This window comes from Pundamilia nyererei, unplaced genomic scaffold (genome assembly GCF_000239375.1).
Source record: "Pundamilia nyererei isolate P.nyererei 1_Seehausen unplaced genomic scaffold, PunNye1.0 scaffold00036, whole genome shotgun sequence".
Taxonomy (NCBI): domain Eukaryota; kingdom Metazoa; phylum Chordata; class Actinopteri; order Cichliformes; family Cichlidae; genus Pundamilia; species Pundamilia nyererei.
Genome location: NW_005187437.1, coordinates 1,239,953 through 1,255,671, shown reverse-complemented (window position 1 = coordinate 1,255,671; position 15,719 = coordinate 1,239,953). Strand labels below are relative to the sequence as shown.

The window sequence follows — 15,719 nt, the reverse complement described above, 5'->3', positions numbered from 1 at the left end:
TCCAAGTATCTTGATTATGTGTGTGCAGCGCTTAATTTCAGGAGAGCGTGTATAAATCTAACATGACATTTCAGTTGCTCTGTTCTGTCATGTATGTTTCTTCCTGGCCTCAAATGTGTGCTTCTTCACTTAAAAACTTTCCAGTATCTCTGCCACTGTTGTGCAGGTAATATACAAAGTGGTGATGAATAAAATGGCAATTTGGTATTTGATTAGGAGCTAAAACCTTATTTATCTCCCAGTTTGCCAAAGGCAAAACCACATGTTGATGATATATTTTAAAAAATGTCAGTTAGTTCCCCCTAGTGGGCACAAATTAATAATGCAGCACAAATGTCAGCACTTTTAAGTAGAACTGAATGATTTACTTGAAGCTCCGAGTGTACGCTGTCATGTTTGTTTACACCAGACTGTGTTTACAAGAAGTCGGTATGGTAACAACAGGCACAAGTTTCTTTTATGTGGCTCCACGTGATCTTTCAGAGGAGGACGCACATCTGCAGCGTGTCTTTGTTGGGCACACGGAGCTCACTTTCTCCTCTTTCCATGTTATGATGGATGCTGGCAGCCTCAGTTAGCCACCAGTGACAGCTCTTTAGTGTTCCTCTACACAGGAGTGCAGACTGTTAGCATTAAGGCGAAAGTGTTTTAGAGCTTAGCTGCCTACACACAATGACTAATGACCTGATTTCCCTGCGTTTGTTTTTTGGCCTGGTGGGGTTTTTTAGTTTTGTTTTCAATGTATTTGTCATAAAGAAAGAGATAAAGTGGATGTGGTTTTTTGCTTCTCTTTCATCCTATGTACTTTTTCTTTGTTGATGTGACCTGTTGATGTGACCTCTCACTATTTCACTTGGCTCTTTCTGCGCCCATGATTTCATTCCAGGACAAAGACAGTTGACTGATTTTCTAGTGCAAACATGAGTCTTTATTACAAACAGCCATCAGCATATTTTGGTCAGTGCTCTATTAATTTCATATGTTTCTCTTGATGAAAAAGAAATAACGAAACCCACACAAACCATCGGGGAGTTTTCCATAAACACTGTTGGAGCTGAGGGACGATCCTGTCCATCACAAGAACCATCTGATGGCTCTTTGGCACTGTCAGAGACATCTGGAGGAAGGTGGAAGGGGAAAGGTGGAGGTGAGCCCCATGAGAGATGACATTCATCTAGCGAAAGAGTGTCTCAGCTAGGCGGAAGCCACAAGGGGAGGTTGGACAGAATGGAAAGGCTCGATCTATCATTGCACTTCAGTAACAACAACTCAATCAAACATTGTTTCTCTTTTCTTGTCAGCCCCGTGACACACAACTCTTTCAGTCAATAAATAATCCTCCAGGAGCTCTGGGGATCCCTCCGTGCTGTGGGCCCACCACGTCTTCATCATCAGCGGCTCTGAGAGAGAGTCGCGTGTGAAGCTCTTCATGCCACCATAACGCAGCAAACATTCATCGGTGTCAAATATGTGCTCACTCAGCAGAGTCAAGTCTGCTGGAGGCTCTCTCCGTGTCGCGCGGAGTGAATGTGACAGTAGCGGGCAGCTGAGTGATGATGCTGGCGTTGCACATCAGCTGGGTGAACACGCTGCTGTCCTTCACAATGCTGGTAGTAAATAGGGTGGTTTGCGTTAAAGGAGGGGAGCTGCTGCGGCTGCTGCTGCCTCGCCTGGATAAACCGAGGAACCGGCGGAACAGGGACTTCCTGAGGAGGATGTAGATCCAGGGGTCAAGGATGGGGTTAACTGAGGCTATCCTGATGGCAGCCAGGTCTGCTTTGAAGTTTTTTTCATCACTGAAGCAGTTTGCAAACACACGAACCTTAAAACAGAAGAAAGGAGCTGTTATAATATATTTCTTTAGACTGTTAACAGCTCATAAGCAGAAAGATTTCCTGTTTTGTCATCTTAAAAAAGAAAAGTTTGTCAAATCAAATCAAATTCCTGGATTCCTGGATTGAATGAGCAAACTCAACATTAAGGCGCTGTCCTCATGTAGACTACACCTCTGGTTACAAATATTTTGCAAGCTGTTGCATTATTAATTTCTGCTATTTGGGTTTAGCTGGACATTGTAAGTATAAAAAATAAACGTTAGCTTTGAGCAGAAAATGACTAATAAAGTCTGTTCTGGAGACAGGGACTTTATTTTCTAACACAATAAAATCCACATTGTTTAACACAGTGTAAACACTTCATGGCTTTTCTGAAAAGTCAAAATATAAAGTCCCTGTATGAGGTGAAGAGAAATGATCACATTTTATCCAATTAAAGGCAGATTACACCCTGCACCAGTAACCAGCCTGTTGCAGACAACCATTCACAATCACACCTATAGGCAGTTTAGAATGAACCTAACCTCCTGTCTTTGGACTGTGGGAGGAAGCCTTAATACCACAGTACACAGGCAAAATAAGCAAACTCCACACAGAAAGGCTTCAAACTCGGGAATTTATTGGTGTGAGGGAACAGTGCTAACCACTGTGACCAGGTAATGACTGGACTTTAGAAAACAATATAGATTATATTCATCAAATATACAAGAATATTTAATGAACTGGCATGCAAGTTAAATGCCTAAAATGTGAAGGTAGCCCTGCTAAACTGTCACCAGAAGTTTTCAGTTGTAGTCATTTTAATGATACATATTGTTGTGTGCGTGTGGGATATATATTTATCCAATTATATTAGGTTGAACTTCTGGAGTATCTGATGCTGAACGTACTGAACATATTTGCTGGAATCAAGCAAACTGAGCAAATCAAGCACTACGTTCGTCCACTTTTAGGTCCTTTTACAGATTTAAGTAGTTCCTCGTTATTTCACAGGCAGTTGTTGCCTGTGAAATTCAGGCTAACTGCGTGCATCGGAGGAAAAATAAGATGGAAAGTAGGTAAAATTATTTTTGGCCAGTTTTAATTAAAGCTAACGACGTTAAAATGCATGTTTCGCACTGCTGTGTCGATACTAATCAGTACAATACTGGTAATCCTCGTGTTTATAAGTGCCAGGCAGTGTTACACCAACGTTTCTCTGCGCACCACTCGTTAATTAAAGACTTCTCTTACCACTAGTGGGGCTGAGCAGGCCAGGACCACCACAGAAGTCATCACCAGCACCGCGATCATTTGAGTCTCTGCGGCCGAGGACAGAGCTCTCCACCTTTCGCGGACGCTGCCTCTGGTGACGGGCAGCTGCACGACCCTCTGGCGCATCATCAGCAGCGCGCCGCACACCGCCAGGTTCAGCAGGATGGTGCCGAGGATCAGCAGCAGGCTAACGACGCTGTACAGGACGGAGTAGGTGGTGGACACGGGGTCGTGTTTCCTCCAGTCGATGAAGCACCAGGTTTCGGACGGCTGCAGTTTGCTATTCGCCATGCCCATCATTGGGAGGCAGCAAAAGAAGATGTGACTGATGTAGATGAAGAGCAGAAGCTTCTGCGCGAAGCGTCGGTCCACTCCCCACCGCTGGTAGGTGTACGGGCAGCATATGGCCAGGTATCGCTCTGCTGCCATGGTGCATATGATGCTGAGTCCGGTCAAACCGAAAAACAGCAACAAAAAGGACTGAAACTCGCAGACATGTTGGTCCAACAGCACATTGGGGTTAAGGTAGTTGGCTATAGTTATCGGACTGGCCAGGCAGGTGCCCAGCAGGTCCGTCACCGCCAGCCCGCACACCAGCGTGTAGAAAGCTGAAGATTTGCGCTGCTGTCTTGATACCGAAAGAACGATTATTGCAATTAAATTCCCAACGGCGCCTCCAGCAAACATAAAAATCGGTAAATTGATTGATTTCTCGACACGGTCTGTTTGTGAATTCTGAGTCGTGGTCTCGTTTATTGAATAAGGTCCGTGCGTAGAGTTTGAGCTTTCCATTTCTATCCACGAGATAGCCTTAGTTACAGACGCTACCTGTGGTGTGTTGTGGGTTTGGAAGCGCAGTTCCTCTTCAGCCTACTGCAAGAAAAGATAATGACTCAGCAGGGGCATGTTCTCTGGTAGTCTCATCCCCTCTGCTTTCCAGTAATCCAGAAGTTACCGAGAGGTCGTGGCGCATAGTTGTGGGCAAAGTGGTGGGTTGTCTCTAATATACTGAAGCATTCAGCAGTCTGACAGAAGTGATGGATAGGATTTCCGTTCCCTTTCTCATTTGTCAGTGAGCCGTCAGTGATGTCTGTCAGGAAGTGAACTGAACAAGGGGGTAAAGAGACGACAGTGTCACAGATGAGACTTCAGCGGAATTTTCTGTGTTAGATATGAGTCACATTTGGTTACAAACAAAGATCTAAAGGTTTGAGGCAACTGCTAGATTAAGTGATGTGCGTTCGATGCGCGCAAAAACAAACAGTAAAGTTAAATATGATAACTGTGCCTATAGCCGCTTCCAATAACACTGTTGAAAAGTTTTCAGTTTGAAGACATTCCAATAAAATAAAATTTAAATGCCAATTACACGTTTAAAGTGTGCCCCACCCAAACACTGTACGTTTGTTTTTATGAATGTGAGGTTAATTGATAATGGATGGATGGATGATGGATATTTAAATGAAAGAAATGCAACATATGTTTACGAGCATGGTACTCCAAACCTTTTGTCTTTAATAATCCACGCATATTACTGTAAACCTTTTGCTAAAGTAACTTAATACTAAAAATCGTTTATAGTGGGGGTGTCAAATATGAGGCCTGGTGGCCAGAATTGGCCCAGCAAGGACTCCAATTTGGCCCCATGGATGGCTTTAAAAATAGTGAATGATGGGCTTAAGTTTTGAACTTTTGTCAGTATTTTCATACGTTTTACAGCTTTTAATAAATATCTCTCCCACTGGCAATCATAATACACTAAAGTAATAAAGTAACGAATCAATAATTAAATGACAGAAACGTTTCTGTTATTTATTTACTTTACCTTTTTATTTACTATAGAAATTTCTGTTTTGTCTTTCTTTTACAGAACTTTTTTTGTTCCACTTATCCTTATCAGGGTCACAGGTTGGCTGGAGCCTATCAGGACTTTTACAGGGCAAGAAGCGGAGTACACCCGGGACAGATCAACACAGAGACACTCACATTCCCTCCTATGGGCAATTTTTATCATATTCACTTAACCTAACCCCACTAACTGCATGTCTTTGGACTGTCGGAGGAAACCAGACTACCCACTCAAACATGGTGGAGAGCCATCGAGCCAGATGGTGGAGTCGAACACAGGACCTTGTTGCCGTGAGGCCATAGTGCTGCAGCACCATGTTGCCCTTTTCTGTTATTCTGTAGTAAATGAAAGAAATGGTGGCAGCGTGAAAAAATAAATATGTTCTCTGTAATTTTACACATTTATTTCTTCATGCTGTTTAAGTCATTTAGAAAAAGATTTACTGTTGAAACTGCACTTTTTGTTTCTTATATAAAAAATATCTCAGGGATCGTAAATGTGTAGTTAACTGTCTTTAGAGTGACAGGAAGGGGAGTTTCACAGGTCTGGCTCACTTAACATCAAAGTGCGTCGTATGTGGCCAACCACATAAAACAGTCCAGTGCATGAGTGTAAGCATAAATACTGTACTCTGTACAAATGCATTGCCATTTTGTTGGTTCATATTCAGTGATGATTAAAGTCCCATACATTTTGGACACCAACTACTATCAGCCACAGAAAGCTATTAAAATAAGAGCACGTTGACTGCAATTGTTTTCCATGAAATGTCATCATCTTTCTCTGAGGAGTATTTCTTAACTAGAAATGGGTGGCTTGGATTTCCACATGTGGTCTAATTCATTCCAGAAATTGCAGATGTAATAAACAACATCAGAACTTACAAATCCCAAGCAAATTAACTACACATCTGTAGTACTTCCTATTTTTCTTTTTTCTTTTTTAACTCAAACAAATTAATAACGTTTCTGTTTGTGTGTGATGCTTTTTCTTTGCTCAGCAGTGGAAGAAATTATATGAGCGGGAACATTACATCAAGTGGAAAAGCTTTTGTCTATCATTTGTTCCATAGGGTTTCTGAGGGTGCCGTTTTCCCAGTGATGAACCTCTGGGTGCAGCACGCACCTCTGTCCCAAACAGAAGTTATTGTAAATGGTAGTGAGGAAGAGCAGAGCCCCGACAGACAGCAAGAACACCCGGGACGTCATTGCACTTAGCCTGCTCCGACTCTCCAGCCGTCACACATTCATTACAGTGTGACTTATGTTTACAGTGAGGAGCAGCGGAGAGGGGGTCTCTGTCAGCAGGCGACCTTAAAAGACAAAACAAAACACCTCTCTGAGAGGTAAACTGCTGCTGCTCATGCCTGCTCATGCAGACAGAAAGGAGCTGGCAGACTGGAAAAACAAAGACACTTAAGAGATGCCAAAGCCTGGAAACTCCAAGAGCAGATGCAATGTTGCTCAGTCTACAGTGAATCACGGGATATTTAAGACGTCAGTGGTTTATAGACTTCTCGAATGCTGTAAAGTTAATGCATTTATTGTAAATGCACTTAAAATGTATTATCTCTGTCTGTGGTCTCAGCTGTGGTCTGGCACTATAAAAGTGTCTGTGACTTCACCGTGTAAGGAAACAGCACAAAAAAATCCAGCCTTGTGCAAAAGTCTTGAGCCACCACACATTTGTTCATATTTTTCTTCCAACTTTCTTGTATTTAAGAAAAAATAAGACTTTCTGAAGGGTCTTCAAGCTTTTTCTTTGGACATTGGCTGCTTTTTCACTCATTTTCAGTCCAGTCGGTAAGCATGACCATTTCAGAGGAATCACTGTGTTTTTTTAAGCCACTTAATACTGACCTATGAATCATTCCAGCATAAAAAGTCACCTACACTACACACAACACTGGCATGAGGCAGTGTTGTGTCTACAATAACAGACAACTTAACAAAGAACTAGTTGAAATTATATCTTTAGGCACTTTGTTATTAGTAGTCCGTCACGTATGCCTGTTTCTTTTGTTGAATCTACAAAAACAAAGATAAGTGTGACAGGAATGAAAATGGTACTTTTATTTCTACAGTGTTGTTCAGGAATATTTCAGCAAGCTTTGGAGTGTGTCCATAAAAGAATGCCCAAAAGCTAGAACAGATGAACAGTATCTTAAAGTTATCTTCTGTTCACCGAAGCTTCATCAGATTTGATTTCATCAGGTATGCCAGATTAAAAACACACCCCAAACGCAATAAAACAGAACAAAAGGCAGCCAACATCCAAAGAACAGCTTTGAAAGTAAAGAACTATTCCTGAAGACTACATCACAAGAAACTGCGAGAAAGCTTGTCTGAGAGAGTTCAGGCTGTGCTGAAGAATAGAGGTGGTGCTGTAATTTCATGTATGTTTGCACGTTTCATTAAATCGCTGCATTGATTCTTGCTAGCAAAATATAAAGAAATGAGGGTTGGTTCAAGACGTGCACTGTACATAAAAGTCATTATGAAGACATTTTCATGAGATTTTTAGCAGTTTATCAAACACTGAACTTGTGTGGTGGTCATTTGTTGCCATGTTGGTGACGTCTGCACATCTACAGCAATACAGGTGTTGATGCACCGAGTACAAACTTAAAGAAGCCCAGTCACCTTCTAAGATTACCTATGACCGATGACCTACGCAGACACACAGGACAGGTGTTTTCTTTTTTAATAAATACTCCCTTGAATATCCAAAATAATCAGATTTTAGTATGAACACGTCTCCAAAGTCTGTATTAAAGTCTTGACATTTTATTCAGTCCACTCAACGGACTAAAGAATAATCCAGAATTAGGCGTCTTTGAGTTCTTTGGATCTTCCTGTTGCCGGAATCTGTGTGTTGGATTCAAAACTAACTTCTAACTAACTTTTTTTTTTTACATAAGAAAGGTTTTATCCCAAGGTTTTCTTTATTTAAAAAAAATGTTTTGTTTTCTTTTCTTTTTTTCTCACTTTAGGAGCAGACAGGAAGTGTGCATCTAGCTTCAAATTGTTGTTGTCTTATATCTGTTTAGTCTGACCCTTTCTAAATCTGGACCCTCCTCACTCCTACTCCTTTGTGGAGTTTAACAGGCATGAGAACACAGCACTCACCCCACTGTGCCACAGTTATAAATATGTAGATTTAAGGCAAAAGTTACAGCTGATTATTTGAGATGCCAGCGAGTCTAAACACGACCCACGGGACATTGTGGCTGGTAAACTCACTAACAGCAACAAATGAATTCCAAGTGATAGTTTCATCAAGCCCCACAAAGTATTTGGTGTAAAAGGCGTTTGGGGATTTTATAGGGGAGGGAAACTGAGGAGAATTGAACTCTGCTGTTTCCTGGAAGTGAGTCAAGATTATCTCCTGGGTCCCCGAAAGCACAAAGGAATTCAGAGTTAAGGTCAAGCCTTGCATAAGCATGAGCATAACATAAGCATTAGATTAAGTTAGCCACGGTAACAAAAAATAAAAAAATAAAATAAATATCAGGGAATCAAGGAAAACAAAATCACAGCCCCCACGGACATATGAAGTTAGCTGAAGTATTGTGTTCTAAATAAACGATGGAAGAATAACAGGAAAGCAAAGGCATTCATACTCCTAATATGAGCTCATGCAGTGGTGATGTTTAAGCGACCGCCGAGGTATGGCTGTCAGTCTCTACAGGATGTAGGATAAAAAGGAGAGCATTTATTAATGTAATATAAAATTCTGTGACTGTAACTGGGGGAAAGCTGCCCATAACGTGGACAGAGTGGTTATCCAGATAGTTACAGTTAGTTTTTTCATTTTCATCTTCGTACACCGCTGCAGTGCATTTTCAGTGAATTAGAAAAAAATAATACAGATGTGACTGAAGTGCAGACTTTCAGCTTTAATTCAAGGGGTTTAATAAAAGCATTGCAATAACTTTTTAGGAACATTACATCCAGTTTTTATACACGCTTTCCTGTTTTCAGAGGCTCAGTAAGTAAATTCGACTCTTGACCGGCTACATGAAACATGTTCCTTTGTTATTGCCTGACAAGTTAAGGAGTCAAAAGGAGGGTCTGGCATTGTGTTGAACCTGAATTTGATAGCATTTTACTGAAATTGCCCAAAATAAGGTCCACAGAGATTTTGAAGGATGGTGATAATATTAGGCTGGAAAAACAAAATAAACGTATCAGAGAAACAGAAAACACTTTAGGAGAGCCTCAGCAATCTGAGATGAGTGCACAATGGTGGAACATCCGCGAGCAGATTCGTCCGATCAGACAGCGCTTCACACCGTAAACTGATATTGACCCCAAGAGTACTGATAAGAGTTTCTCAGGGCAAAGAAATAGTCAGTCACCTGATCTGAATCCAATGGAGCAGATTTTCAGTTATTAAATACAAAGCTGGAGGCAGAGAGACCCACAAACAAGCGGCAACTGAAACCAGCTCCAGTGGAGGACTCGCAGAGCTTGTCAAGGGAGGAAACACAACATGTCCAGGGGTGATGTCATGTGCAGAGTCACTGACTGCAAAGGATTTTCATCAAAGTATTAAGAACAGTCATTATATTTTAAATGATCTTAGCTTATTATGTTTCATCCTCTGAAAACGTCAGACTTTGTATATGAATGGTTGTAGCTGCTAAACTGTTAGTTAAACACCCTCTGGTGCAGAAAATACATTTTCCAAAAACGTATTAACCTAACCTTCTAGTCTGAGAGCGGAAGCTGAGCTGAAATCAGATCTCGCAATAGGATAACAATCCCAACAATACAAGTGCACCAGAGCGGAGAGGGGGGGAAACAAATCGAGATGTTGTAATAACCTATTCAAATGAAATGCTGTGCATAAATGAACGTCCCCAATTCTCATGAACTGGAGCGGCTTTATAAAGTCGGTGAAAATTCCTCCACATAGATGTAAGAGACTGCTCAAGTCATACAGAAAACAGTTACTTCAGGTTATTTCCTAGCTTTATAGTGTACACACTTTGTATTACTGCAGTTTGCACTGTTCTCTTACACAATGTCAGTTTTACCTTTACAGTTTGTTTTAAACTAACTTCACTTTTACTTTTTAGCTAAATCCCACAAAACCTGAAACTGCAGTTTTTTCTGTTTTTGTTTCTTTTTAATCAATTAATCAATTATACTATTATATTATTACTTGTTTGCTTGTTAGTGTGAAGTTTCAAAGAAAAAAAAGAAAACCTTTAAGAAATTATGAAAGAAAAAAATCTTCAGAAGAAGAATAGGGGCGTGTTTCTGGGATATATAGTCTTTTGTTTCATTCTCTGTCAGGATGATTCCAGACAATGGGGAAGTTTGAGGTCTGGGGAGGCCAATCCACTGCAGTGGCAGTGTGTTTGAGATCTTTGTCATGTTGAAAAATGAAGCTGTTGCCAATCACTTGTTTTCCAGATGGTATTGCATCGCGGATCAAAATCTGAAGGTACTTTTTCGGCATTTATAATTCCATAAATTTTGACAAGCTCTGAAACAGCAGTGCCTGAAATACAGCTCCAAACCGCCACCATGTTTTACAGATGGATGTAAACACTCGCTGTTGTACCTCTCTTGACGTCCTTACCTTGTAAGGACACCGTTGCACCTGTCTTGGCGACAGTGAACAGTGGATGGATCAACTGAGGGTCCAAATGAAGGTCTTAACTCCTGTGTCAGGTCTTTGCTGAATTTCTCCCTATTATTAAGAAACATTTAGTCCATCATTTCTTCTTCATACATGATGTGCTATTGTGACAAGGTGCTAGTAACAAAGTGCTTAAAAATATAACTTAAATGGGCTCTTTGAATAGTAGTGTAGAAGTGTTACGTGGCTTGAATGGTCAGGTACAAGAACTGGACTGAAATGATTAAATAAGCAGAAACAGATCTTCAGAAATCCCGGAGAATGTACTTAATTATTAATTATTCATTAATTATTCATTAATTTAATTATTTATTTCCAAAGACCAATTTTTGAAAAATACTACAAAGTCTGACTCTTTGAAAGCAAAATACACAGAAATGAGGGCAAACTCAGAACTTTTGCACAATACTATAACATTGCAACCAAACGTGTACTTTATCCTGATATGTGCACACCAAATCTATTCAGCTTATCCCCTTAACGTTCATGATTGCTGCAGTGACAGGGGCTGGGTATGTGACCCAGCTTTTTGAGTTTATTTTAGATTTGTGATTTCTTATATTATATTGAAAATATGATAAGTTCTTGTGTTGTTATTAGTAGTTAGGATTTAGTTGAGTTTTGTTTTAGTTTTCTTTCACCTGTGTCTCCTGGTTTATGAGTCTTTTCCCTGTCCTCTATGTAGTTTGTCTTGTCCTCAGTGTTTTTTCTTTTAGTTATGCCCGTGCCGTCCCTTATCTGTTCTCATGTGTCCCTCCTTGTGTTTCGTGTCTCCCCAGTCTGTCATGTGTTCCATCATTAGCCGTTTCCGGGTCCAAACTAGGCTTCAGGTCCCAAATTCAAACGAACACTGCAGCATCAATGAGAGTTACAAACTGTCTAAATTCCTTCCATCCATCCATCTTCTTCCGCTTATCTGGGGCCGGGTAGCTTCACACTCGGCTTCACACTCAGCTGCGAACCGTTCCAGTGCGAGCTTCATCATCTGATGAAACCAACAGAACCACTTCATCCTCAAAAAGCAGAGATGACATTCTGAGACCACCCAAGTGAAAGCCTTCTGCCACTTGGCCATGCCTAGAATAAATTCTTTCATTTTTAATAAAATGATCAGCGTTGCTGCTCTACCAGGTGTAACAATTAAGTCTAACATCCAGGCATACACGAAAAAGAGTTTATGAAGTTTAATTAGCAGGGAGTTAGCTTGCTAGTTTTTATTTAAATATAATATACCATGTTCTGACTGAGAGATTTCTAAAAAAAATAAAATAAAAATTAACTACAGCTTTGCTATCACTTCTGACATAAATGAAGACATAAAACTAAACAGCAGTGACATTTGTCGGGTTACTGCAGTTGGGCTAGCTGGTATATAATGATGGCTACCTACACAGCTATGGTTACCATAATATAACCAAAGTGAAGCTAGAGGGTGAACGACAACTTTTTCCACTTGAAAAAAGTTAACGTGAGGGTTCCCGATGGTTAGGAGGTTAGGAACAAATGCAATTGCGTGGCAGGATGCTGTAAATGTACAATCAATCAATCAATTAATCAATATGAGGTTAGTCATTAATATACTGCTGCATGGGCTGGGCTGTAGTTACAGCATAAGGTTTTAAAAACTAAGCTTTAAAACTTGCTGCAGATGAATAGTGGTAACAAAAACCAGGAGAGCTTGAGCGTGATCACTGACTTTTTTAGGGGCTTGTTCTGATGTGTATTTAAGTCCTGTGTCTCCTTTTGTTCCTTGTCGGGTCGTCTGTTTGTTTTCATGTCAAGTCCGCGTTTTTGATTCCCACTGTTCAAGTTTGAATTATTTCATTTTACGTTGTTGCACGTTCCTGTTCAGTTTCATGTTCTTGTCTCTTTTCATTGTCTTCATAGATAGTCATGGTTTTTCCCAGTGTAGATTTCAGTTTAGTTTCACCGCACCTTGTTTTTCTGGTTTTTTTGTATCAGACTCGCTTTTTGTTAAAAAACACCAGTTCATTTCTCCTGTGTGTCCTTTTTGGGTCCGTTTCACAAACACACCGGCGTAACCTTGCCGTGACATGGAGTCTATCAAAGCAAGCCATTAAGTATATACATACTTAATGACATATACATATAATTCTTTATTTATTAATTAAATAAAGACTTATGACACCAAACTGACCGCAAACATTACTCCTCTATTCATCAATTCCAATGAAAAACCACCTTGACCCACATGTGAAGCAATTTCAACTGAAAAAAAAAACAACTTTTGCAAAAGCACATGTTGTTTCTGTAGCTTTACTCCATCTCGCTTACATTTATATAACAAAGAAAACTCCCTTTTAATCTCTCTGCAGCTCATATTTCTTTCAGCCTCTCTGTGACACATCATCCAGTTATAACCACTATGATGTATTTAATGAACATGATTAATTTCTTCCTTAATCTTTGCATGCTTCGATGAGAGCGACACCACATGAAGACATTCATGATGAACAATGTAGTTAGGAAACATCCACCATAGAGCAGCAGATGAGGATGAGAATCCATAAATGTGGTTCTATTTAATTCTTGTTGGGCTGTTTGAAAGATATTTTTTGAGATGATAGCTTAATCAAAAAAGCAAATCCCTGTTGTCTTTCAATCTCCAGAAAACCCCAGCCAGTTTTCCAGCACATTTCTACTGATGTGATCAACTTTAAAGAATACCACAGAGGTTTTACTGTGTCACTTCCCAGCAATGAGCCAAACAAATGTTTTTTGTGTTTTATTTTTATATAAAGGTCAAGACACAATTCAGAGTATATAAGTCATACAGTGCTCAGTTGGGCATTGTAGCTATGTAATGCGTAACTGTGGCTTGTAATTTACGCGCCAACACACTTTTGTCAATGGAGGGCAGCTCCTACGTCTGTTGAAAAATTTAGACGTCTTCTTTTAATATATGAGATTAAAAACTGTGATCCAGTAGCGAACAAACATGAAGTGATGCAGTCTGCAAGACATAATTACTTAGAGAAACTTTTGTGCTGTCCAGACTACTAAGTGTGCTGTTAAGCAGAGCACTGCTTGGTAAAGTCAACATGGCAACACATTGGCTTTCAGCAGTTATGAATTGGTCTTGTTCTCCACATTGGCTTAGTGCGTTTGGTCAAGAAATAGACTGTAGATAAAAAGTGGCAGTAGCCACTGTATTAGTACCCATGGTATAGACTTGATTCTGAAGTTCATCCTCATGTCAATTTTCTGGAACCAAAACAGCAAAACCAGAACTTAACTTCCCAAAAATGGAGTAAAAACCTCTGAGGTGTTACACTGTTATGTTGTGTATGTTTTATAGTGCACTGTCAAAAGTGTAAAGTGTGTAAAGAACCAACAATAATACAGAGAAAACTCTCTATGAGCAAACACTTGGCGACAGTGGGAAGGAAAACCTCCTTTTTAACAGGAAACCTCCAGCAGAACCAGGCTCAGAGGAGGGTTAGCCATTTCCCTCACACTATCATCATTTCTCGTATGTACAGTGTCACCGATGTTTAACGTGCTGTTGTATTTTTGGAGGACTACAAGCACGACTGTATAGTGTAAATTCTGCACAGCGTGCAGGTATCGGCATCCTGTGTTAGTACACTGGTTCCCTGAAGCAGCCACTCCCCTGAAAACTTTATGCCTAAATATAATTTTGCGTAAGTGCCTACAGAGACTAAAACCATTTTTCTAACAATATGCAACCATGGCTACAACCACGGCTTGCAGTCATATCACCCTCAGCAAGTACGATCTCGTCTAATATCGAGAGCTAAGCAGGGTCTGACCTGGTACTTGAATCAGAGCCCGCTTGGTGCCTGGTGCTGTAAGGTAATAAGTCATCTATAAATGGGAAGGTGCGCTGTTCCATTACTGGCTGCTCAAGTCTGTATGCCAATTGAAACTCATGTTGCAATCCAATGTGTTCATCTCAGTGTGAATGTTTCTTTTTTATTTAAAAGCACTTAGGGGGGGGGGAAAAGTGCTTAGGTGAAGGAGGCATGTTGTGTAAAATGGTTTGAGTGCTCAAGTAGAGTAAAAACATGCTATACAAGAACCAGTCCATTTATAGTTAGAGAACTTTTAATAAGGCATCTGTAGAGACTGGCTTGCTTTCTGGAGGCCGTCTCAAGTGGCCTGTTGCTTTTGGCACCATTGTGTTGCCTTAAATGTTTTGCCCCACAGGGTTGCCACTTGGTCATACACTAAAGCACTGAAACATTTAAAATTCGCTTGATAAGAATTCCTCCCCCCCAGTGGAGATTTTAGAGACTCCACTACAGCTGCATAAAATTTCACCACATCAAACAGGTGTTAAACAGATGTTTTGATAAATCTCAGTCATATGGCATTTTCATTTTGTTATTTTATCAAAGACTCCATTATTAAAATACAGACCCAACTCATTGGATTTTTGCAAATCGGTTGGGAGAAGAAATGCTGGAACTGCTGTTTTTCTGTTCCCTGACAGAGTAACACTGTGCTGTGTCTGGAATTCATTATTCTGACTTTTGTGATAACAAGATTAAGTGTTGGGGAAATAACACTGACTTTAATAGGGCTGCGGTGGTGTGAATAGCAACACTCCTGCAGTATTATGACGTATTTCTGTGCATGCCTTAAGTAAACCAGGTAAGAATGGAGTAATAGAAGGTTTAAGGGAACTTAACCTATATTCATCAGTTCAGCCGCTGACCTTTAATCTGGGAGAGACCATGGCTGCGAGCCAGCAGGAGGTGTAAATCTTTTTGAATTGCACGCACTACCAATTTGGTCACACCTTCTCATTTAATAGATTGTCCCTAATTTTTCTGCTGTCTGTATTGTAGATACAAACTGAAGACATCAAATATATGAAGCAACAGGTATGGAATTATGTAGCAAAGAAAAAAATGATGAATAAATCTAAATATGTTTTATATTTTAGATTCCTCAAAGTAGCCACCCTTTGCTTTGGTGACAGCGCTGCAAACCCCTGGCTTTCTCTCAGTGAGCTTCATGATGTAGTCAATTGAAAGTAGTTTTCCCTTCACAGGTGTGCCTCATCAGGGTTCATTTGGGGAATTTCTTGCCTTCTCAATGGGGTTGGGACCATGAGCTGTACAGAAGTCAGGTTGGCACAC

General features: G+C 40.3%; 1 protein-coding gene across 1 annotated transcript; it reads right to left on the bottom strand.

Annotated features, from left to right (window-relative positions):
• Positions 1 to 905: 905 nt before the first annotated feature.
• LOC102206368 (prostaglandin E2 receptor EP4 subtype-like) lies at positions 906 to 4,124 on the bottom strand. The gene is made up of 2 exons (XM_005730254.2): positions 3,069 to 4,124; positions 906 to 1,822 (listed from the first exon to the last, which is right to left on the bottom strand). Exons 1-2 carry the CDS (start codon positions 3,879 to 3,881, stop codon positions 1,475 to 1,477), a joined length of 1,161 nt encoding a protein of 386 aa, XP_005730311.1. The 5' UTR covers positions 3,882 to 4,124; the 3' UTR covers positions 906 to 1,474.
• Between the last annotated feature and the right edge of the window lie 11,595 nt (positions 4,125 to 15,719).